Source organism: Agelaius phoeniceus, chromosome 20 (genome assembly GCF_051311805.1).
Source record: "Agelaius phoeniceus isolate bAgePho1 chromosome 20, bAgePho1.hap1, whole genome shotgun sequence".
NCBI lineage: Eukaryota > Metazoa > Chordata > Aves > Passeriformes > Icteridae > Agelaius > Agelaius phoeniceus.
The window spans coordinates 11440791-11464334 of NC_135284.1; the positions used below are offsets into that span (position 1 = coordinate 11440791).

At 51.7% G+C, this 23544-nt stretch overlaps 2 protein-coding genes across 3 annotated transcripts; both read left to right on the forward strand.

Moving 5' to 3' along the window:
• The first annotated feature begins 378 nt into the window (after nt 1-378).
• On the forward strand, nt 379-4584 carry BCL7B (BAF chromatin remodeling complex subunit BCL7B). 2 transcript variants are annotated; one of them, XM_054646745.2, is made up of 6 exons: nt 379-573; nt 890-965; nt 1676-1772; nt 2714-2899; nt 3090-3169; nt 3561-4584. In XM_054646745.2, the coding sequence occupies exons 1-6, from the start codon at nt 482-484 to the stop codon at nt 3651-3653; spliced, it is 624 nt and encodes a 207-aa protein (XP_054502720.1). In that variant the 5' UTR covers nt 379-481; the 3' UTR covers nt 3654-4584. The 2 variants fall into 2 exon arrangements, with proteins under 2 accessions (XP_054502720.1, XP_054502721.1); XM_054646746.2 differs by having other exon boundaries at nt 380-573; nt 2729-2899.
• Nucleotides 4585-4597: 13 nt separating this feature from the next.
• On the forward strand, nt 4598-6888 carry LOC129129424 (protein SLFN14-like). Its single transcript, XM_077188908.1, is given in 4 exon segments — nt 4598-4732; nt 5695-6164; nt 6359-6476; nt 6478-6888. Coding segments are annotated over 4 exon segments (1134 nt in total).
• Nucleotides 6889-23544: the final 16656 nt, after the last annotated feature.

Below are 23544 nucleotides of genomic sequence, written 5' to 3' on the forward strand. Positions count from 1 at the left end.
TTAGATCATCAGTATCCCATGAAATCGATTGCTAAGCCAATGCCTCCGAGTTCTCCTGAGCTTAGAAACGGGAGTTGTGTGGATTTGGGGTAGGTTTTTTGGTTGGTTGTTTTTTTTGTTTTTTTTTCAAGAGAGCTGCCAGAGCTCAATGTTGATGCTAAACGGTGGGGACTCTGCTGCAGGGAACGGGGCAGTGCGGTAACGGTGCAGCATTCCCCCGGCCCGGGATCTCAGGGTCATCTCACGGTAGTGTGCAGCGGGACCTGCCCCAAAAGAAGATGGCGGTGCACCGTCGCCTCGCCTGCGCGTCGTTTCCGTGCCCACTGTAGGGCGTGTATGCCTGCGCAGGCGCAGCAGCCGGGGCGTGTCGGGCGTGGTGACGCAGGAAGCGCAGCGCGCGGGCGGGCCACGTAGGGCGCGTGCGCGGGGCCGGGTGCGCCGGCGGGTGCGGCGGGGCCGGTGCTGCGGGGCTGCGCGCGCCATGTCGGGGCGCTCGGTGCGGGCCGAAACCCGCAGCCGCGCCAAAGATGACATCAAGAAGGTGATGGCAGCCATCGAGCGCGTCCGCAGATGGTGAGGGCGGGCCCGCGGGGGGGAGGGCTTTGCCACTCGCGCGCAGCCAATCACCGCACCGCGGGGTGCGACTTGATAGTGCGCGCCCAACCAGCGGGTGCGGGCGGAGGGGCGGCGGCCAATGGGAGCGTGGCGGGGAGGGAAGCGACTGTGAAAGGCGGTTAGCCCAGCCAATCACAGTGCGGGGGACGGGGGGGGAGTGCTGCGCGGTGCTGAACTGACGCTCGTCTGGGCCAACCAGAGCGTGGCGGGATGGCGGGTTTTGTTGCCATGGTGCCCCAGGCCCGGTCCGGTCCGTCAGCGTTGTGTCCCGCAGGGAGAAGAAGTGGGTGACGGTGGGCGACACGTCTCTGCGGATATTCAAGTGGGTGCCAGTGGCGGACAGTAAGGAGGTGGGTACCGCTTGTGGGGATGAGCCGGGAGCCACCGCCCACAGCCAGCCTAGCTCATTAACAACCCCCCTTAAGCTGAGCTCTGAGCCTCCCCCAGCCCTACCGACCACCGAAGCCCCCCGAGCCACCTCCGAGCTCCCCAGTTCTTCCGGATGCCACCAAACCCCCCTTGTGTCCCGTCCAGGTAGACCCCTGAGCCCTCCCCAAGCCAGCACCTGAGCCCTCCCAGCCCTGCTGAGCACCTTTGAGGCCCCACCGAGCCCCTCCTGCCCTATCGAGATCCCCCGAGTACCTCCAAGCTCCTGATCCCTCCCCAAGCCGACCCCTGAACCCAACCCTTCTGAAGCCCCATGAGCTCCTGGGCACCCCCCAGCCCCAAAAAGCCCCTTCAGCAAACCTGAGCCTCCTCTGAACTATCGAGCCCCCTGAGCTCTCTTGAGACCCCTCCTGCTTCTGCTTGACTTCTCCGAGGATTTGCTTTACTTGGTGTCATTCCTAGATGGGCATCAGCTCCTCCTCTCTTTCCTGATTCCCAGGCCCTTCGTAGACGGAGTTTTGTCTCTCACTTAGGAATGTGCCCCCAAAGCCAAGGGAAGAGGCCAGCTTGAGCACATCCCTCTGGGCTTCTGGAGACAGAAAGGGGAATGGCTCCTCTGGAGCAGCATGTGTTTCTCTGACATTGTGTTTGTGCTTTTCCTTCTCTCCTCAAGAAAGAGAAATCCAAATCAAGTAGCAGCACGGCCCGAGAACCCAATGGCTTCCCAGCTGACACCTCTGCCAACTCCTCCCTCCTTCTGGAGTTCCAAGGTGGGTCTGGGCTGAGCTCCCTTCAACGTGGGGAAAGACTCCAAGGCTGTACAGCAGCTGGGACATTGTTGATTCTGTGTGCTGCCAGTATGGGGAAGAGCAGTGCTTGCCTCTGAGCAGTGGCATGGAGTGGAGAACAATGAAGTTGAGCTGTGGAGTTGGGCTGATCCACTCCTGGATTGTCCCTGTCCAAACTGTTCATTTTTGCTGTTAGAGAGTCTTAATGGGCTGTTTCTGGTATCTTCTGTGGGAAGCTTCACAGCCAACTGGAGAAGTGGGGTTTCCTGATCCCCCCTTTCCATGCTCTGCTGGGGAGAGGCCAATAGCCACCTGCGGCCAAGCTTGCTTTTCCAAAAGTTATGGACCTTAGGGTGAAGGGGCAAAGGCTGTCCCTGGCCTTGCTCTTGGTCTAGGCACTGTGGTACAGCCAGGAGAGGTTTCACTGCTGAGGTAGTGTACACATCTGCCCAGCACCTGTTCTGTGTGTGGCTAAGGAAAATTTGCTGTCGCTCCCAGGAGATGCGGTGGGGTTATGTTGCAGGTCTGCACTTTGGCAAGGTGTGTGCCAGGCCTGCTTCTTCACTGGTGCTGAGCATTATTCCTTGTGTTGCTTCACAGAGGAGGAACAAAACCATGGTACACAGCAGGAGATTCCTGCTCTTGGATGCCCAGGGCCCTCCCAAGCTGCAGAAGTGGGATTTGGCAGTGCTCATTCTCATTCCCAGGGCAGGAACATTCCCTCTCCCATGGCCAGTTGTGTATATGATTCCCACTGTGTTCTGGAAGACTCAGTCCTGTGCCTGACAGCCCTTAGGCTGATGTGGAACAGTGAATCCCCTGTTTAACTCTCTGACCGTGCTCTGCCTTCTCAGCAAGACCCCAGCTTCCAGTGCCACCCTGAGCTGCCTGTGCCCCTGCGTCAAGGTGCTCTTTTTCACCAGGTGCTGTTTCTGCAGATGAGAACAGCAACCAGAGCTCCCTGTCTGATGTATACCAGCTCAAGGTGGACAGCAGTCCCAACTCCAGCCCCAGTCCTCAGCAGAGTGAGTCCATGAGTCCTGCCCACACGTCTGACTTCCGCACAGACGACTCACAGCCTCCTACCCTGGGGCAGGAGACCCTGGAAGGTGGGTGCTGGGCCAAGAAGGGAGGAGGCAGATGGGTGTTATCAGGGAACATGGTGGTTCAGTGGGTGGCCATGTCACTGCTGGAAGCTGACAGGGCATCGGGGACTTCTTTAGCTAGGTGTTCTGTCCTCGGTCAGCACTGACCTGGGTGCGGGGTCTGCATTTTTGTTGACCCACCTGTTCTCCCCAGAGCCCTCCCTGCCTTCCTCAGAAGTGGCAGATGAGCCTCCCACTCTCACAAAGGAAGAGCCAGTCCCCCTTGAGACTCAGGTAAGGGAAGGGGGATTCAAACCATCTCTAAATGTGCATGGACCTAGATTGGCCCTTTGACCATTGTTGCTGCTTCTTGTAGCAGAAGCATCTTGGTGGATGGACTTGCTCTGCAGTCCTGAAGTGCCCCCGGGAGCTCCCAGAACCTCATGGTTTCCTGAGCTTTAGTCTTTATTCCTTGGTTCAGATCAAGTGTTGGAGTGTGAGGGAAGGATATGGGAATGTGGGAAAATGACAATTCTGGCAGGCTGCAGGGCTGGAGTGGGTTCACATTCCTGGTGCCCTGGAGCCTGTGCATGGGTGACAGCCTGGGCTGTCCCCATAGTGTGACACAGCCTTGTCTAGGTGTGCGTAGCTCAGTGTCACTGCCTGTGACCTCTGGCTCTTGCAGGTAACTGAAGAGGATGAGGACTCTGGTGCGCCACCTCTGAAGAGATTTTGTGCTGACCAGAACTCTGTGTGCCACACAGTCTCGGAGAGCTAACCTGCCTGGCCCGGCACCTTTGCCAGCCCCTTGCAGAGCCACCTGGCCCCCCAGGACCAGCGCTTCCCTTCAGCCTGCCCCTTCCCCAGTGTCGGGGCTCCCACCACTCACATCAAGTGCGCCCTGCCCTGCCCTATCCTGCCCTGCCCGATGGATGGGGCTGCTGCCAGTACCTGCAAAATTGCCTCTATTTATTGGCTCCCTCTCTCCCTGCTCCCTGCCCTAGAGCTGGGGCTCTCTGCTGGGTGGGCTGCATGTGTGGGGGGGTTCTCCATGGGGCTCCCTGCTCTCCATGGTCCCCAGGACACTGGCAGATGCTGTTTGCCTGCCTGTGGCTCCCCTGCCTGCCCTTCCCCTGGGTGCTGGGAACAGGAGAGGCACCTTCCACCTGCTCTGGGTGATGTCTTCACTCGGTTGTGGGAGCAGGTGATGATGGGTGTGGGGGGCAGTGAGGGAGCGGCCGGCAGGGACCCACTGGGACGCTGTGCAATAAGCTGCTAGTTTAAGCCATTCATGCTGGGAGAGAGGGGAGCGCTTTCCCCTCCCAGAGGGCAGGTACTGACCGGCCTTGGCTCTGCCTCGGGGCACAGCTCCAGCCGAGTGGAATTTGCAGTCCCCCGGCAGCCTGCAGAGCAGGAGGAGCCGCTGCCCTATGCTGGAGGGCCTTGCCCCGGCCTAGGTACCCGCTATCTCCGAGGTGGGAAAGGAAGCAGCAGGGTGCTGGAGCTCCCGGGAAGCGCTCCCGCCCTGGGGCTCTGCCGCCCCCCAATACCCGCTGCCCCCCTAGCCCCACTCTCCCCCCGCTGCCACTGCATGTCCCGCCGAGTCCGTGATCGAGCCTGGTGAAGCTGGAGGCGCGGCCGCGCGTGGAAGTGGAAAGTTATTTTAGCACTGAATAGAATATTTTTAAAATTAAACTGTTTGAAATACAGATGCAGAGCACGATGTCGGCCGGGTGGGGAGGGACCGTGTGGGAAGAGAAGGGAAGGGAAGTTTCTGCCAAACGGAGCCCTGTGCTGGCACTCGCCGCCTGCGGCGCCCACGGAGCCGGCCCGGAGCCCGATTCCTCGGGAAGTTGGGTCAGCGCCCGGTCCCCGTTCTCCACACTTTCCTCCCTGCCGGTCGCCGACGCTGTCTGGAGCGGCGGAGGACGGGCCTGAGCCGGAGACGAGGCGGCAGCAGCGCGCGGCAGGGCCGGCTGGGGGCGGGGGGGAGAGAAGAGGAGCCCGGGACGGCCCCTCAGCCTTGCGCAGCCGCTCCTACCGCAGCCCCGGCCCGGGGCTTTGCCCGCTCCGCAGCCGCCCCCGCCCACCCAAGGGACTCTGCCCGCGGGGCGGGGCTCTTCGCCCTCAAGGACCGCGGGGGCCGGGAAAAATCGGCCGCGGCTTCGGGCGGCGGGGATGTGCTTTCGACGGGACTTCAGAGCAGTGCCAGAGCGCCCAAGCAATTCCCATCGTTAACCCGCGGCCTCCGCACCAAGCCCGCTCAGACCTGCCTGCCCTTGTAATAAATTATTTTAATTTTCACTTTCATTTTCCAATGTTTCCTTTTTCCCAAGTTTTCTTGGTCCCGATATTGCGTGTATGCCCTTCTCTGCATGTCCAGTGAAGGGTAGTGGAGCTGGGGAATGGTCTGGAGCACGTTTGATAAGGAGCAGCTGAAGAATCTGGGAGACTCAGTCTGGAGAAAAGGAGGCTCAAGGGGGACCTTCTTGCTCTGCACAACTCCCTGACAGGAGGGTGCAAGCAAGGTGAGGTTGGGTTCTGCTCCCACAGAACAAGGAGAGGCTTGAGGGGAAACAGTCTTGAGTTTTCTCAGGAGAGATTTAGATTGAACATCAGGGAAAAGTTTCTTCGGTGAAAGGGTTCTCCAGCTCTGGCACAGGCTGCCCAGGCCAGTGGTAGAATCACCACCTGTGGAGGGGATTTAACAGATGTGTAAATGTGGCGCGAAGGGAGGGACATGGGTTAGTGGTAGTCTTGGCAGTGCTATGGGACCAATTGGACTCCATGGTCTCAGAAAGGTTTCCTAACCCTAACAATTCTATGATAATCATGAAGTGGTTTTAATAATATATCATTTCAGGATCACGATTGCCAGCCAGGAGAGGCAGCTGCTGATTGATTTGACCACAAACTATCCTGATGTGTTGGTAGTTATTGGGAAAACACTTTTAGGAAAGAGTTCCAGAAAGAAGAAGTCTAGCAATTAGAAAACAGAAAAAGTCTTTTCCATAGCAGTGTGTGCATTGCTGAATTCAGGAGGGGGAATTTTGAGAATGGAGAGTGAGGACAAGAATTACTTCTTCTGGGAGCATGGCATTTGTGGAGACATAGAGACGAGCCTCAGGAATTGCACTGGCAGAAGCAAGGCTCATCCATACTTTGCATGGATGCAGCAGGGGAGTAACCTGCTGCTTTTTGTTAAAACATGGAGCTGTGGAGGGCCGGAGCTGGGAGGTGCAGCCACAAAGTTGCACCTCTGCAGCTTAACCACTGGTTTGTTTTATAGGTCTGGCATATTGGTTTATCCTGTGACTTCCAGAGAAGCTCCTGAATTCCTGAGGAAGAAAAACTGTGTCAAGTGCCACAAAGAGAATGGACTGACTGCCAAGAGAGCTCAGCTGAGTTTTGATGGGGGAGCAAAGGAGCAAAAGAGACTCCTCTGAACATCCAAGAGCACAACATCCAAGATACTGTGGCCAGGTTTATAAAGAAAGATGAAGTGCTGGTTGGGGAGGTCCTGGGTTTCACACAGGCAACCCATATTGAATTTAAGGAATGCAGTGCAAAGAGTAGCTTGTAATACATCAGAAAAAAACTTTCCTAAATACATCTCTGCCTTTGCAAACACTGAGGGTGGATATTTATTTTTTGGTGTGGATGACAACGGTAAAGTCACTGGGACCCACAGTAATGTGGAGAAAGTAGCTTTAGAACAAAGAGTAGCTGATGCCATCAGCTCAATGTGTGCCCGTCACTTCTGTGGCTCTGGGGCTGGCGTGCAGATCCAGATGCACATCCTGTGTGTTTATGACCAAGCAGGCTGTTCACAGGGCTATGCCTGTGCCATGCACATTGAGTCATCCGGCTGCCCTGTGTTCGATGGTGACCCTGAATCCTGGATGGTGCTGGGCACTGTCAGGGAGGAGAGTGTGGGGAACTGGGCACTGACTAAAAGACTGAGCAGCAGGAAATGGATGGAGCTCATGACAGCTGCAGACCCAGATAAATAAAACCTGCATTTATGTTAGCATCAACTTCATTTCCGTGTTCTGCTGCAAACATTCAGGAGGAAAGATCAACTTCTTTTCAGGATGTTCTCACCACACCTAGAAAGGGCCATTTGACCCATGCCCAGCCACAGGCACTGGGATGATGGTGCAGTTACTGGCCTGCAATGGCACCCCTATCCCTGAACTCATTCAGCAGGACTTCTTGAAGCACTCCCAGTCATAGAGTCATGGAGTGGTTTGGGTTGGAACACAACTGCCCACAAGACACTGGGTTGCCAGGCTTTCCTTCATATGGAAAAGGGTCATCAATTTGTGGTCAGGCACTGTAATCCAAAAATGGGATTCTGCCTCCTAAACTTGTGAATATCAGAGGATTCCTTCCAGATGAAATCTGCCAGGCTTTGGCTGGCCTTGGACTCCTGGGGGCTGTGTCTCCACTATCCCTGAGACAGTGGGTTGTGAGGCTTTCTTTCCTATGGAAAAGAGCTAACATTCACAGTCACATTCCTGGGGCTAAAAGTGGGATTCTGCCTCCTAAAATTGTGAAAGTTGGAGGATTGTTGCAAGATGAAAGCTGCCAGGAGTTATGGCTCTGGCTAGCTTTGGCTCCTGGGAGCTACCTCTGAACTGCTCCTGAGATACTGAGTTGCTGGGTTAGGTGCAGTTGTAAGGGGTAATGGTTAGGGTAGTTAAAATAGTAACTTTTCTTATGTTTTATACATATATATATAAAATATATATATATATATATAATTTTTATAAAAATTGATTTCCAAATGTGACCCTTTTATATGCGGGATCTTAAGAGTATAATTCTTAATACACATATACAGCGTTTGAAAATAAAAATGTACCTTTTGTATATATAATTTAAACAAGAAAGGGCTTGAAAATGGGAGAAAATATGATCTCTATGAAGGCAATAGAAATAGCTCTGTCTATTCAAACAAAAAGCGTTTTGTGTGTCACTCCAAAACAGTCTGATATCTTGGTTGGGACTTAAATCGCTGCTGCCACCTGGTGATAAGTACGAGGTACTGCGTATATATGCTATTTAGTGACTCAGTAGTGTCACCTGCAGACTAAAAGTGGTACTGCAACTAAGAAATGAGCATATGTGCCATGACTTAAACGACTCACTGCGGCCACCTGCAGCTAAAAAGCGGTGCTGCAACTAAGAAATCCTCACACGGACAGTGAGTGACGCGTCGAAGTGTCACTGAGGCGCTTTCCCTGCCTGCCGCTGCCTCCTGCTGGCCCTGGCGCACATGTGGTGCCTGGGAGCACCAGGTGCGGGACCCACCTGCCTCGGCAGTGGCTGAGGAGGGTTGTAGTGAGCCAAATGAGGAAGGAGGGCTCTTGCCATGTGCTGTTAGGCTTTGGCTGCAGGAAGTCACAGGACTTGAAGGGCTTGGAGCACAAGCCCTGCGAGTAAACACTGAGGGAGCTGGGGTTGTTTAGGCTGGAGGAAAGGAGACTCAGAGGTGACTTTATCACTCTCTACAACTACTTGAAAGGCGGTTGTCGTCAGGTGGGGGGTAGTCTATTTTTCCAGGCAACAACCGACAGAACGAGAGGACACATTCTTAAGCTGTGCCAAGGGAAACTTAGGTGGGATGTTAGGAAAAAGTTTTTTACTGAAAGAATGATAAAGAACTGAAATCGTCTGCCCAGGGAGGTGGTGGAGTCACCATCCCTGGATGTGTTTAAAAAAAGATTGGATGTGGCACTCAGTGCCGTGGTTTAGTTGAGCTGGTGTTAGGGCATGGGTTGGACTAGATGATCTTAAAGGTCTCTTCCAACCTAGTGATTCTGTGATTCTGTGATGATAATGTGCTCAAGATGGTAGAGGAGTCAGGAATTGGCATCAGTCCACTCTCAAGATGGCGAGCATGACAGGAAGTCACGTGCCATAGCAGTCAACATGGTGGATCCAGAACAAACTCGTAGTGCTACTCTCAAGATGGTGGGGATTTACCAGAAATTGCATCACACCACACTCAAGATGGCAGTAATGGTCAGAAGTCACTACAGGTACACTCAAGATGGTGGCACGGGCATGTGAGTCAAGATATCCTTCCCAAGATGGTGGCAGGCTAAAAATGAACTTTGGGAAAGAATGCAAAATTGCATTTTGGGAAGACAGCTCTTCTCAGAAAGGTGTTTTCCAGCATTCTTGAGCACAACCTAGACCTCAGCTTCCAGCTTGCAGTGCAGTATGGCTTGCAGTGCTTCCTCGTGTGAGGACAGGGGTGGTGGGGTGTACGAATCCATGTCTGGACAGGCTGTACAGGTCCAATCCGACTAGCTATGGACCCCAGCCCACACAATCTTACGTGGACAAAGGCAAAAGACAAGAAGCACTCTTCTCCATGTGGGAATGAATGTCCTCTCTTTATTCCCAAAAGAACCATCAGATGGAAAACCCCACATGGAAAAAAGAGGCCAGCCAGCTGCCTCTAAGGGGTTTTTATACCCGGGGGAAGTGGGGGCAGAGGAAGAGGACCACAGCCAATGGGATATCTGTGAGGAGGGGCAAGGGGAGGGGTAACCCAGGAAGAGACCACCAATGCTGACACTTGGCGGGGAGGGGGGGGGGAGGGGAGACCATGTGGTCATAGGATACAAATCATGTGAACAGTGCAAATTACCAAACACCCAGTGCAAACAACCAAATAACTATTTAGTGCAATACAACAGAGGGGCAGTGGGGATGGAGAAGGGCAGAGGATTCGGGTAAGGGGTTAAGGTTAGGGGTTAGAGTTTGCAGTTGCCACTTGGTTCCCAGAGATTGCATTGTGTCTCCATGGTCTCCTGGGTGCCGTGAGGTGTTCCTATGTTGCAATGGACACTTGCTTCCATCATACTCCTTTACAACAGAGTGGCCTTCTAGATGCCCTGAGGGCATGCTTTGAAAAATGGAGCCTTGTTCCTACTAGGCCTGGCAATGTCCCAGGGACACCTGTTACCCATGATGTCCCACTTAATCAAAGTAGATCCTTGAGATTCCATTGCATCACAATAGTCTTCTGACTTCCATGAGTCTCTACTGTGTTCCAATGGACACCTAGTTCCACCTTCCCTGGCAGTACACAAGTGGAACCTGTGTTCCATGAATCCCTGTGTTGTTCAAAATTGAAACTTTTTTCCCCAAGACTCGATTGCATCACAGCGGTCTCCTGGGTTCCATGAGGCCCTGCTGTGAAAGAGTTGGCACTTGCTTCTATGAGATTTCATGGTCTAACAATGTTCTTCTGTGTTCCATTAGGCCTGGCTGTGTCACAATGGACACTTGCTTGCACAAGTCTTGGAAATGTCTCATTGGCACTAGGGATCCATGAAGCCCTGCTGTGTTGACAACTTACTCTTTGTTCCATAAGGCTATTGCCTCACAGTGGTTATCTTGGTTCCATGATGGCCCTCTGTGTCGCAATGGAGTCTTAGTATCTTGAAATTTTCTTGTGTCACAGTGGTCTCCTATGTTCCATAAGACCTGTCTATGTCATAATGGACACTTGCTTCCATGAGCAAGGGGGATATCCCAGTGGCACCTGTGTTCCATGAGGCCCTGCCATGTTTGCAGTTGACACTGCATTCCCCAAGATCACATGACGTCACAGTGGTCTCCTGGGTGCCATGAGGTCCTTTGGTGTCTCCATGAAAACTTACTTCTATCAGATGCCATTGTGACACAGTAGCCACCCAGATGCCATGAGGCCTTTTTGTGCAATAATGGAACCTTGTTTCTACTAGGCCTTGCAATGTTCCAGTAGCACCTGTGTTCCATGAGGCCTGTCTTGCTCAAAGTAGAGCCTTGAATCCATGAGATTCCACTGCATCACAATGTTCCCTTTAGTTTCATGAGAGCCTGATGTGTTTATAACCGTATAAAACCCTTGTTTCCTTGGGATTTTATTGCACCACAGTGGTCTCCTTGGTTCCATGGAGCTCGGCTGTGTTTACAAGTGACCCATGGTTCCCAAAGATTCCATGGTGTCACTGTGCTCTGCTATTATTAATGAGCCTGTGTTGTGTCACAATGGACACTGAGTTCCACCTGCCCTGACAGTATCCAACTTGCAGCTGTGTCCCATGAGGCCCCGCTCTGTTTGCAGTTGGCACTCGGTTCCCAGAGATTGCATTGTGTCACAGTTGTCTATTGGGTGCCATGAGGCCCTGCTATGTCACAATTGACACTTGCTTCCAACAGATTCCTTTGAATCACAGTGGCCTCCCAGGGGCCATAAGGCCTTGCTGTGCAATAACGGAGCCTTGTTTCTACTAAGCCTGACAATGTCCCAGTGGCTCCTGTGGCCCATGAGGCCCAATCAAAGGAGAGCCTTGGATCCATGAGATTCCATTGTGTCACAATGGTCTTCTGAGTTCCTTGAGGCTGTGCTTTGTCACAGTGGACGCTGACTTCCACATGCCTTGGCATTATCCAAGTGGCATCTGTGTTCCATGAAACCCCACATTGTTCAAAATTGAAACTTTTTTCCCCATGATTCCTTTGCATCAGTGGTCTCCTAGGTTCCATGAGGGCCTGCTGTAAAAGAGTTGACACTTGCTTCCATGAAAGTCCATTTTATTACAATGTTCTCCTGTGTTTCATTAGACTCGGCTGCTTCACAATGGACACATTCATTCATGAGCAGTGGCAATGTCCCAGGGGCACCTGTGTTCCATGAGGCTGTGCTGTGTTACAAGAGACAGCTTGGCACCGCCCTGTTTGGCCAGGGCAACTGGCCGCAAATGGAGGCCATTTTCCAAGAGAGAAAGAAGTCCTCTCCGCAAGATTTGGGTGTCAGATGAAAGGTGGCCTTTGGGGTTCTAAGGAGTTGCAGGCTCCGAGTTGCTGGCAGCTTTACTTTTGGAGAAATCCAGCATAGATTGCTAATTTCTAGCTTGGCATTGCCCTGTCAGCCCAGGCGAGTGGCCACACACGGAAGCCATTTTCCATGGGAAAAAGAAGTCATTTCCCCAGGGTCTGGAGATCAGATGAAAGGGGGCCTTTGGGGCTTGTAGGACTTGCAGAGTCCCAGTTGCCGGACACTTTAGTTTTGGAGAAATCCAGCAACGTTTGCAAAATTCAAAATTGCCACACCAAGGACTACCAGTGTGAATGTACACGAATGGAGGCCATTTTCCATGGCAAAAAGAAGTCCTTTCCCCAGGGTCTGTGAAAGGTGGCCTTTGTGGCCCGAAGGACTTGCAGGGCCACCCCGACGCAGGATTTAGTTTTGGACAAATCCAGAAAAGTTTGCAAATTTCTCGGTAAGTCCCTCCCAGTAACCCAGTGTGAGTGGCTGCAAATAGAGCCCACTTTCCATGGGAGTAAGAAGTTATTTCCCACCGTCTGGGTAGCAGATGAAAGGTGGCCTTTGGAGCTCTGTGGCCTTGCAGGGTCCTAGTTGCTTGCAGCTTTAATTTTGGAGAAATACAACAAAGTTTGCCAATTTCACACTTGGCAGATCCCTGTGGGCCAGGGCGAGTGGCCTCAAAGGGAGGCCATATTCCGTGGGAAAAAGAAGTAATTTCCCCAGGGTCAGGGTATCAGATGAAAGGTGACCTTTGGGGCTATAAGGACTTGCCAGGTCCTTGTTGCTGGCAGCTTTTGTTTTGGAGAAATCCAGCAAAGTTTGCCAATTTCGAGCTTGGCACTGCCCTGCCTGCTAGGCCAAGGGGCCACAAATGAAGGCCATTTTCCATGGGAAAAATGTCCTTTTCCCAGGGTCTCAGTAATATGTTCAAGGTGGCCTTTGAGCTTCTAAGTACTTACAGGATCCTACTTGCTGCCAGCTTTACTTTTGGAAAAATGAAGCAAAAATTTGGTAATTCTACCTTGTCTCCCCTCTTTCGGCCAGGGTGAGTGGCTGCAAACGGAGTCCATTTCCCATGGGAAAAAGAAGTCCTTTCCCCAGAGTCTGCGTATCAGATGAAAGGTGGCCATGGGGCTCCAAGGACTTCCAGGGTCCTCATTGCAAGCAGCTTTACTTTTGGAGAAAATCAGCCAAGTTTGCAAATTTCACACAGGGAACGATGCAGACGACAAGGGCGAGAGGCCTCAAACTGACGCCAATTTCCCTGGGGAAAATGAAATCATGTCCCCAGCGTCTGGGTGTCAGATGAAAGGTGGACTTTAGGGCTCTAAGGACTTGCAATCTCCTACTTGCTGTTAGCTTTAGTTGTGGTGGAATCCAGCAATTTTTGCAAATTTCTCACTGCTCACTGCCCTGTTGGCCAGAGCAAATGGCTGCAAAGAGAGGTTATTATGCATGGGAAAAAGAAGTCCTTTCCCCAGGGTCTGGGTGTCAGATGAAAGGTGGCCATGGGGCTCCAAGGACTTCCAGGGTCCTCGTTGCCAGCAGCTTTACTTTTGGTGAAAATCAGCCAAGTTTGCAAATTTCACACCGGGAACGATGCAGATGGCCAGGGCGAGTGGCCTCATACTGGTCCGATTTTCCATCCGGAAAATGAAGTCATGCCCCCAGGGTCTTGGTGTCAGATGAAAGGTGGCCTTTGGGGCTCTAAGGACTTAAAGCTCCTACTTGTTGGCAGCTTTCGTTGTGGAGGAATCCAGCAAAGTTTGCAAATTTCTCACTGGGCACTGCCCTGTTGGCCAGGGCAAATGGCTGCAAATGGAGGCCATTTTCCATGGGAAAAAGAAGTCCTTTCCCCAGCGTCTGGGTGTCAGATGAAAGCTGGCCTTTGGGGCTCTAAGGACTTGCAAGCTCCTAGTTGCCGGCAGCTTTAGTTGTGGAGGAATCCAGCAAAGTTTGCAAATTTCTCACTGGGCACTGCCCTGTTGGCCAGGGCAAATGGCTACAAAGAGAGGTTATTTTGCAAGGGAAAAAGAAGTCCTTTCCACAGGTTCTGGGTGTCAGATGAAAGGTGGCCATGGGGCTCCAAGGACTTCCAGGGTCCTCGTTGCCAGCAGCTTTACTTTTGGAGAAAATCAGCCAAGTTTGCAAATTTCACACCGGGAACGATGCAGATGGCCAGGGCGAGTGGCCACATACTGGTCCGATTTTCCATCCGGAAAATGAAGTCATGCCCCCAGGGTCTGGGTATCAATGGAAGGTGGACTTTGGGGCTCCAAGGACTTCCGGGGTCCTCGTTGCCAGCAGCTTTACTTTTGGAGAAAATCAGCCAAGTTCGCAAATTTCACACCGGGAACGATGCAGATGGCCAGGGCGAGTGGCCTCAAACTGACTCTATTTTCCATGGGGAAAAGAAGTCATGTCCCCAGCGTCTGGGTGTCAGATGAAAGGTGGCCTTTGGGGCTCTAAGGACTTGCAAGCTCCTAGTTGCCAACAGCGTTAGTTCTGCAGGAATCCAGCAATGTTAAAAAATTTCTCACTGGGAACTGCGCTGTTGGCCAGGGCAAATGGCTGCAAATGGAGTCCATTTTGCATGGGAAAAAGAAGTCCTTTCCCCAGGGTCTGGGTGTCAGATGAAAGGTGGTCTTTGGGGCTCCAAGGACTTCCAGGGTCCTCGTTGCCAGCAGCTTTACTTTTGGAGAAAATCAGCCAAGTTTGCAAATTTCACACCGGGAACGATGCAGATGGCCAGGGCGATTGGCCTCAAACTGACCCCATTTTCCATGGGGAAAATTAATTCATGTCCCCAGGGTCTGGGTGTCAGATGAAAGGTGGACTTTAGGGCTCTAAGGACTTGCAGGGTACTACTTATTGGCAGCTTTAGATTTGGAGAAATCCAGCAAAGTTGGCAAATTTCTTGCTGGGCACCACCCTATTGGTCAGGGCGAGAGGCCAGAAATGGAGGCCATTTTCCATGGGGAAAATGAAGTCATTGGCCCAGGGTCTGCGGATCAGATGAAAGGTGGCATCTGGGGCCCTAAGGAGTTGCAGGGTCCTCCTTGCCAGCAGCTTTACTTTTGGAGAAAATCAGCCAAGTTTGCAAATTTCACACCTGGAACGATGCAGATGGCCAGGGCGAGTGGCCTCAAACTGACCCCATTTTTCATGGGGAAAAGAAGTCATGTCCCCAGCGTCTGGGTGTCAGATGAAAGGTGGCCTTTGGGGCTCTAAGGACTTGCAAGCTCCTAGTTGCCAACAGCTTTAGCTGTGGAGGGATCCAGTAATGTTTAAAAATTTCTCACTGGGCACTGCCCTGTTGGCCAGGGCAAATGGCTGCAAAGAGAGGTTATTATGCATGGGAAAAAGAAGTCCTTTCCCCAGGGTCTGGGTGTCAGATGAAAGGTGGCCATGGGGCTCCAAGGACTTCCAGGGTCCTCGTTGCCAGCAGCTTTACTTTTGGAGAAAATCAGCCAAGTTTGCAAATTTCACACCGGGAACGATGCAGATGGCCAGGGCGAGTGGCCTCATACTGATGCGATTTTCCATCCGGAAAATGAAGTCATGCCCCCAGGGTCTGGGTATCAATGAAAGGTGGACTTTGGGGCTCCAAGGACTTCCGGGGTCCTCGTTGCCAGCAGCTTTAATTTTGGAGAAAATCAGCCAAGTTTGCAAATTTCACACCGGGAACAATGCAGATTACCAGGGCGATTGGTCTCAAACTGACCCCATTTTCCCTGGGGAAAATTAATTCATATCCCCATGGTCTGGGTGTCAGATGAAAGGTGGCCTTTGGGGCTCTAAGGACTTGCAAGCTCCTAGTTGCCGATTGCTTTAGTTTTGGAGGAATCCAGCAAATTGTAAAAATTTCTCACTGGGCACTGCCCTGTTGGCCAGGGAAAATGGGTGCAAATGGAGGCCATTTCCCATGGGAAAAAGAAGTCCTTTCCCCAGGTTCTGGGTGTCAGATGAAAGGTGGCCTTTGGGGCTCTAAGGACTTGCAGGGTACTACTTATTGGCAGCTTTAGATTTGGAGAAATCCAGCAAAGATTGCATGTTTCTTGCTGGACACCGCCCTATTAGTCAAGGCGAGAGGCCACAAATGGAGGCCATTTTCCATGGGGAAAATGAAGTCATGTCTCCAGGGTCTGGGTATCAGATGAAAGGTGGCCTTTGGGGCTCAATGGACTTGCAAGCTCCTTGTTGCCAACAGCGTTAGTTCAGCAGGAATCCCGCAATGTTAAAAAATTTCTCACTGGGAACTGCGCTGTTGGCCAGGGCAAATGGCTGCAAAGAGAGGCCATTTTGCATGGGGAAAAGAAGTCCTTTCCCCAGGGTCTGGGTATCAGCTGGAAGTTGGCATCTGGGGCTCTAAGGACTTGCAGTGTCCTAGTTGCTGGCAGCTTTTGTTTTGGAAGAATCCAGCTGAGTTTGCAAATTGCTCGCTTGGCACTGCCCTGCCTGCTAGGCCAAGGGGCCACAAATGAAGGCCATTTTCCATGGGAAAAATGTCCTTTTCCCAGGGTCTCAGTAATATGTTCAAGGTGGCCTTTGAGCTTCTAAGTACTTACAGGATCCTACTTGCTGCCAGCTTTACTTTTGGAAAAATGAAGCAAAAATTTGGTAATTCTACCTTGTCTCCCCTCTTTCGGCCAGGGTGAGTGGCTGCAAACGGAGTCCATTTCCCATGGGAAAAAGAAGTCCTTTCCCCAGAGTCTGCGTATCAGATGAAAGGTGGCCATGGGGCTCCAAGGACTTCCAGGGTCCTCATTGCAAGCAGCTTTACTTTTGGAGAAAATCAGCCAAGTTTGCAAATTTCACACAGGGAACGATGCAGACGACAAGGGCGAGTGGCCTCAAACTGACGCCAATTTCCCTGGGGAAAATGAAATCATGTCCCCAGCGTCTGGGTGTCAGATGAAAGGTGGACTTTAGGGCTCTAAGGACTTGCAATCTCCTACTTGCTGTTAGCTTTAGTTGTGGTGGAATCCAGCAATTTTTGCAAATTTCTCACTGCTCACTGCCCTGTTGGCCAGAGCAAATGGCTGCAAAGAGAGGTTATTATGCATGGGAAAAAGAAGTCCTTTCCCCAGGGTCTGGGTGTCAGATGAAAGGTGGCCATGGGGCTCCAAGGACTTCCAGGGTCCTCGTTGCCAGCAGCTTTACTTTTGGTGAAAATCAGCCAAGTTTGCAAATTTCACACCGGGAACGATGCAGATGGCCAGGGCGAGTGGCCTCATACTGGTCCGATTTTCCATCCGGAAAATGAAGTCATGCCCCCAGGGTCTTGGTGTCAGATGAAAGGTGGCCTTTGGGGCTCTAAGGACTTAAAGCTCCTACTTGTTGGCAGCTTTCGTTGTGGAGGAATCCAGCAAAGTTTGCAAATTTCTCACTGGGCACTGCCCTGTTGGCCAGGGCAAATGGCTGCAAATGGAGGCCATTTTCCATGGGAAAAAGAAGTCCTTTCCACAGGGTCTGGGTGTCAGATGAAAGGTGGCCATGGGGCTCCAAGGACTTCCAGGGTCCTCGTTCCCAGCAGCTTTACTTTTGGAGAAAATCAGCCAAGTTTGCAAATTTCACACCGGGAACGATGCAGATGGCCAGGGCGAGTGGCCTCATACTGGTCCGATTTTCCATCCGGAAAATGAAGTCATGCCCCCAGGGTCTGGGTATCAATGGAAGGTGGACTTTGGGGCTCCAAGGACTTCCGGGGTCCTCGTTGCCAGCAGCTTTACTTTTGGAGAAAATCAGCCAAGTTCGCAAATTTCACACCGGGAACGATGCAGATGGCCAGGGCGAGTGGCCTCAAACTGACTCTATTTTCCATGGGGAAAAGAAGTCATGTCCCCAGCGTCTGGGTGTCAGATGAAAGGTGGCCTTTGGGGCTCTAAGGACTTGCAAGCTCCTGGTTGCCAACAGCGTTAGATCTGCAGGAATCCAGCAATGTTAAAAAATTTCTCACTGGGAACTGCGCTGTTGGCCAGGGCAAATGGCTGCAAATGGAGGCCATTTTGCATGGGAAAAAGAAGTCCTTTCCCCAGGGTCTGGGTGTCAGATGAAAGGTGGTCTTTGGGGCTCCAAGGACTTCCAGGGTCCTCGTTGCCAGCAGCTTTACTTTTGGAGAAAATCAGCCAAGTTTGCAAATTTCACACCGGGAACGATGCAGATGGCCAGGGCGATTGGCCTCAAACTGACCCCATTTTCCATGGGGAAAATTAATTCATGTCCCCAGGGTCTGGGTGTCAGATGAAAGGTGGACTTTAGGGCTCTAAGGACTTGCAGGGCACTACTTATTGGCAGCTTTAGATTTGGAGAAATCCAGCAAAGTTGGCAAATTTCTTGCTGGGCACCACCCTATTGGTCAGGGCGAGAGGCCAGAAATGGAGGCCATTTTCCATGGGGAAAATGAAGTCATTGGCCCAGGGTCTGCGGATCAGATGAAAGGTGGCATCTGGGGCCCTAAGGAGTTGCAGGGTCCTCCTTGCCAGCAGCTTTACTTTTGGAGAAAATCAGCCAAGTTTGCAAATTTCACACCTGGAACGATGCAGATGGCCAGGGCGAGTGGCCTCAAACTGACCCCATTTTTCATGGGGAAAAGAAGTCATGTCCCCGGCGTCTGGGTGTCAGATGAAAGGTGGCCTTTGCGGCTCTAAGGACTTGCAAGCTCCTAGTTGCCAACAGCTTCAGCTGTGGAGGGATCCAGTAATGTTTAAAAATTTTTCACTGGGCACTGCCCTGTTGGCCAGGGCAAATGGCTGCAAAGAGAGGTTATTATGCATGGGAAAAAGAAGTCCTTTCCCCAGGGTCTGGGTGTCAGATGAAAGGTGGCCATGGGGCTCCAAGGACTTCCAGGGTCCTCGTTGCCAGCAGCTTTACTTTTGGTGAAAATCAGCCAAGTTTGCAAATTTCACACCGGGAACGATGCAGATGGCCAGGGCGAGTGGCCTCATACTGATGCGATTTTCCATCCGGAAAATGAAGTCATGCCCCCAGGGTCTGGGTATCAATGAAAGGTGGACTTTGGGGCTCCAAGGACTTCCGGGGTCCTCGTTGCCAGCAGCTTTAATTTTGGAGAAAATCAGCCAAGTTTGCAAATTTCACACCGGGAACAATGCAGATTACCAGGGCGATTGGTCTCAAACTGACCCCATTTTCCCTGGGGAAAATTAATTCATATCCCCATGGTCTGGGTGTCAGATGAAAGGTGGCCTTTGGGGCTCTAAGGACTTGCAAGCTCCTAGTTGCCGATTGCTTTAGTTTTGGAGGAATCCAGCAAATTGTAAAAATTTCTCACTGGGCACTGCCCTGTTGGCCAGGGAAAATGGGTGCAAATGGAGGCCATTTTGCATGGGAAAAAGAAGTCCTTTCCCCAGGTTCTGGGTGTCAGATGAAAGGTGGCCTTTGGGGCTCTAAGGACTTGCAGGGTACTACTTATTGGCAGCTTTAGATTTGGAGAAATCCAGCAAAGATTGCATGTTTCTTGCTGGACACCGCCCTATTAGTCAAGGCGAGAGGCCAGAAATGGAGGCCATTTTCCATGGGGAAAATGAAGTCATGTCTCCAGGGTCTGGGTATCAGATGAAAGGTGGCCTTTGGGGCTCAATGGACTTGCAAGCTCCTTGTTGCCAACAGCGTTAGTTCAGCAGGAATCCCGCAATGTTAAAAAATTTCTCACTGGGAACTGCGCTGTTGGCCAGGGCAAATGGCTGCAAAGAGAGGCCATTTTGCATGGGGAAAAGAAGTCCTTTCCCCAGGGTCTGGGTATCAGCTGGAAGTTGGCATCTGGGGCTCTAAGGACTTGCAGTGTCCTCGTTGCTGGCAGCTTTTGTTTTGGAAGAATCCAGCTGAGTTTGCAAATTGCTCGCTTGGCACTGCCCTGCCTGCTAGGCCAAGGGGCCACAAATGAAGGCCATTTTCCATGGGAAAAATGTCCTTTTCCCAGGGTCTCAGTAATATGTTCAAGGTGGCCTTTGAGCTTCTAAGTACTTACAGGATCCTACTTGCTGCCAGCTTTACTTTTGGAAAAATGAAGCAAAAATTTGGTAATTCTACCTTGTCTCCCCTCTTTCGGCCAGGGTGAGTGGCTGCAAACGGAGTCCATTTCCCATGGGAAAAAGAAGTCCTTTCCCCAGAGTCTGCGTATCAGATGAAAGGTGGCCATGGGGCTCCAAGGACTTCCAGGGTCCTCATTGCAAGCAGCTTTACTTTTGGAGAAAATCAGCCAAGTTTGCAAATTTCACACAGGGAACGATGCAGACGACAAGGGCGAGTGGCCTCAAACTGACGCCAATTTCCCTGGGGAAAATGAAATCATGTCCCCAGCGTCTGGGTGTCAGATGAAAGGTGGACTTTAGGGCTCTAAGGACTTGCAATCTCCTACTTGCTGTTAGCTTTAGTTGTGGTGGAATCCAGCAATTTTTGCAAATTTCTCACTGCTCACTGCCCTGTTGGCCAGAGCAAATGGCTGCAAAGAGAGGTTATTATGCATGGGAAAAAGAAGTCCTTTCCCCAGGGTCTGGGTGTCAGATGAAAGGTGGCCATGGGGCTCCAAGGACTTCCAGGGTCCTCGTTGCCAGCAGCTTTACTTTTGGTGAAAATCAGCCAAGTTTGCAAATTTCACACCGGGAACGATGCAGATGGCCAGGGCGAGTGGCCTCATACTGGTCCGATTTTCCATCCGGAAAATGAAGTCATGCCCCCAGCGTCTGGGTGTCAGATGAAAGGTGGCCTTTGGGGCTCTAAGGACTTAAAGCTCCTACTTGTTGGCAGCTTTCGTTGTGGAGGAATCCAGCAAAGTTTGCAAATTTCTCACTGGGCACTGCCCTGTTGGCCAGGGCAAATGGCTGCAAATGGAGGCCATTTTCCATGGGAAAAAGAAGTCCTTTCCCCAGCGTCTGGGTGTCAGATGAAAGCTGGCCTTTGGGGCTCTAAGGACTTGCAAGCTCCTAGTTGCCGGCAGCTTTAGTTGTGGAGGAATCCAGCAAAGTTTGCAAATTTCTCACTGGGCACTGCCCTGTTGGCCAGGGCAAATGGCTGCAAAGAGAGGTTATTTTGCAAGGGAAAAAGAAGTCCTTTCCACAGGTTCTGGGTGTCAGATGAAAGGTGGCCATGGGGCTCCAAGGACTTCCAGGGTCCTCGTTGCCAGCAGCTTTACTTTTGGAGAAAATCAGCCAAGTTTGCAAATTTCACACCGGGAACGATGCAGATGGCCAGGGCGAGTGGCCTCATACTGGTCCGATTTTCCATCCGGAAAATGAAGTCATGCCCCCAGGGTCTGGGTATCAATGGAAGGTGGACTTTGGGGCTCCAAGGACTTCCGGGGTCCTCGTTGCCAGCAGCTTTACTTTTGGAGAAAATCAGCCAAGTTTGCAAATTTCACACCGGGAACGATGCAGATGGCCAGGGCGAGTGGCCTCAAACTGACTCTATTTTCCATGGGGAAAAGAAGTCATGTCCCCAGCGTCTGGGTGTCAGATGAAAGATGGCCTTTGGGGCTCTAAGGACTTGCAAGCTCCTAGTTGCCAACAGCGTTAGTTCTGCAGGAATCCAGCAATGTTAAAAAATTTCTCACTGGGAACTGCGCTGTTGGCCAGGGCAAATGGCTGCAAATGGAGGCCATTTTGCATGGGAAAAAGAAGTCCTTTCCCCAGGGTCTGGGTGTCAGATGAAAGGTGGTCTTTGGGGCTCCAAGGACTTCCAGGGTCCTCGTTGCCAGCAGCTTTACTTTTGGAGAAAATCAGCCAAGTTTGCAAATTTCACACCGGGAACGATGCAGATGGCCAGGGCGATTGGCCTCAAACTGACCCCATTTTCCATGGGGAAAATTAATTCATGTCCCCAGGGTCTGGGTGTCAGATGAAAGGTGGACTTTAGGGCTCTAAGGACTTGCAGGGTACTACTTATTGGCAGCTTTAGATTTGGAGAAATCCAGCAAAGTTGGCAAATTTCTTGCTGGGCACCACCCTATTGGTCAGGGCGAGAGGCCAGAAATGGAGGCCATTTTCCATGGGAAAAATGAAGTCATTGGCCCAGGGTCTGCGGATCAGATGAAAGGTGGCATCTGGGGCCCTAAGGAGTTGCAGGGTCCTCCTTGCCAGCAGCTTTACTTTTGGAGAAAATCAGCCAAGTTTGCAAATTTCACACCGGGAACGATGCAGATGGCCAGGGCGAGTGGCCTCAAACTGACCCGATTTTTCATGGGGAAAAGAAGTCATGTCCCCAGCGTCTGGGTGTCAGATGAAAGGTGGCCTTTGGGGCTCTAAGGACTTGCAAGCTCCTAGTTGCCAACAGCTTTAGCTGTGGAGGGATCCAGTAATGTTTAAAAATTTCTCACTGGGCACTGCCCTGTTGGCCAGGGCAAATGGCTGCAAAGAGAGGTTATTATGCATGGGAAAAAGAAGTCCTTTCCCCAGGGTCTGGGTGTCAGATGAAAGGTGGCCATGGGGCTCCAAGGACTTCCAGGGTCCTCGTTGCCAGCAGCTTTACTTTTGGTGAAAATCAGCCAAGTTTGCAAATTTCACACCGGGAACGATGCAGATGGCCAGGGCGAGTGGCCTCATACTGATGCGATTTTCCATCCGGAAAATGAAGTCATGCCCCCAGGGTCTGGGTATCAATGAAAGGTGGACTTTGGGGCTCCAAGGACTTCCGGGGTCCTCGTTGCCAGCAGCTTTAATTTTGGAGAAAATCAGCCAAGTTTGCAAATTTCACACCGGGAACAATGCAGATTACCAGGGCGATTGGTCTCAAACTGACCCCATTTTCCCTGGGGAAAATTAATTCATATCCCCATGGTCTGGGTGTCAGATGAAAGGTGGCCTTTGGGGCTCTAAGGACTTGCAAGCTCCTAGTTGCCGATTGCTTTAGTTTTGGAGGAATCCAGCAAATTGTAAAAATTTCTCACTGGGCACTGCCCTGTTGGCCAGGGAAAATGGGTGCAAATGGAGGCCATTTTGCATGGGAAAAAGAAGTCCTTTCCCCAGGTTCTGGGTGTCAGATGAAAGGTGGCCTTTGGGGCTCTAAGGACTTGCAGGGTACTACTTATTGGCAGCTTTAGATTTGGAGAAATCCAGCAAAGATTGCATGTTTCTTGCTGGACACCGCCCTATTAGTCAAGGCGAGAGGCCAGAAATGGAGGCCATTTTCCATGGGGAAAATGAAGTCATGTCTCCAGGGTCTGGGTATCAGATGAAAGGTGGCCTTTGGGGCTCAATGGACTTGCAAGCTCCTTGTTGCCAACAGCGTTAGTTCAGCAGGAATCCCGCAATGTTAAAAAATTTCTCACTGGGAACTGCGCTGTTGGCCAGGGCAAATGGCTGCAAAGAGAGGCCATTTTGCATGGGGAAAAGAAGTCCTTTCCCCAGGGTCTGGGTATCAGCTGGAAGTTGGCATCTGGGGCTCTAAGGACTTGCAGTGTCCTAGTTGCTGGCAGCTTTTGTTTTGGAAGAATCCAGCTGAGTTTGCAAATTGCTCGCTTGGCACTGCCCTGCCTGCTAGGCCAAGGGGCCACAAATGAAGGCCATTTTCCATGGGAAAAATGTCCTTTTCCCAGGGTCTCAGTAATATGTTCAAGGTGGCCTTTGAGCTTCTAAGTACTTACAGGATCCTACTTGCTGCCAGCTTTACTTTTGGAAAAATGAAGCAAAAATTTGGTAATTCTACCTTGTCTCCCCTCTTTCGGCCAGGGTGAGTGGCTGCAAACGGAGTCCATTTCCCATGGGAAAAAGAAGTCCTTTCCCCAGAGTCTGCGTATCAGATGAAAGGTGGCCATGGGGCTCCAAGGACTTCCAGGGTCCTCATTGCAAGCAGCTTTACTTTTGGAGAAAATCAGCCAAGTTTG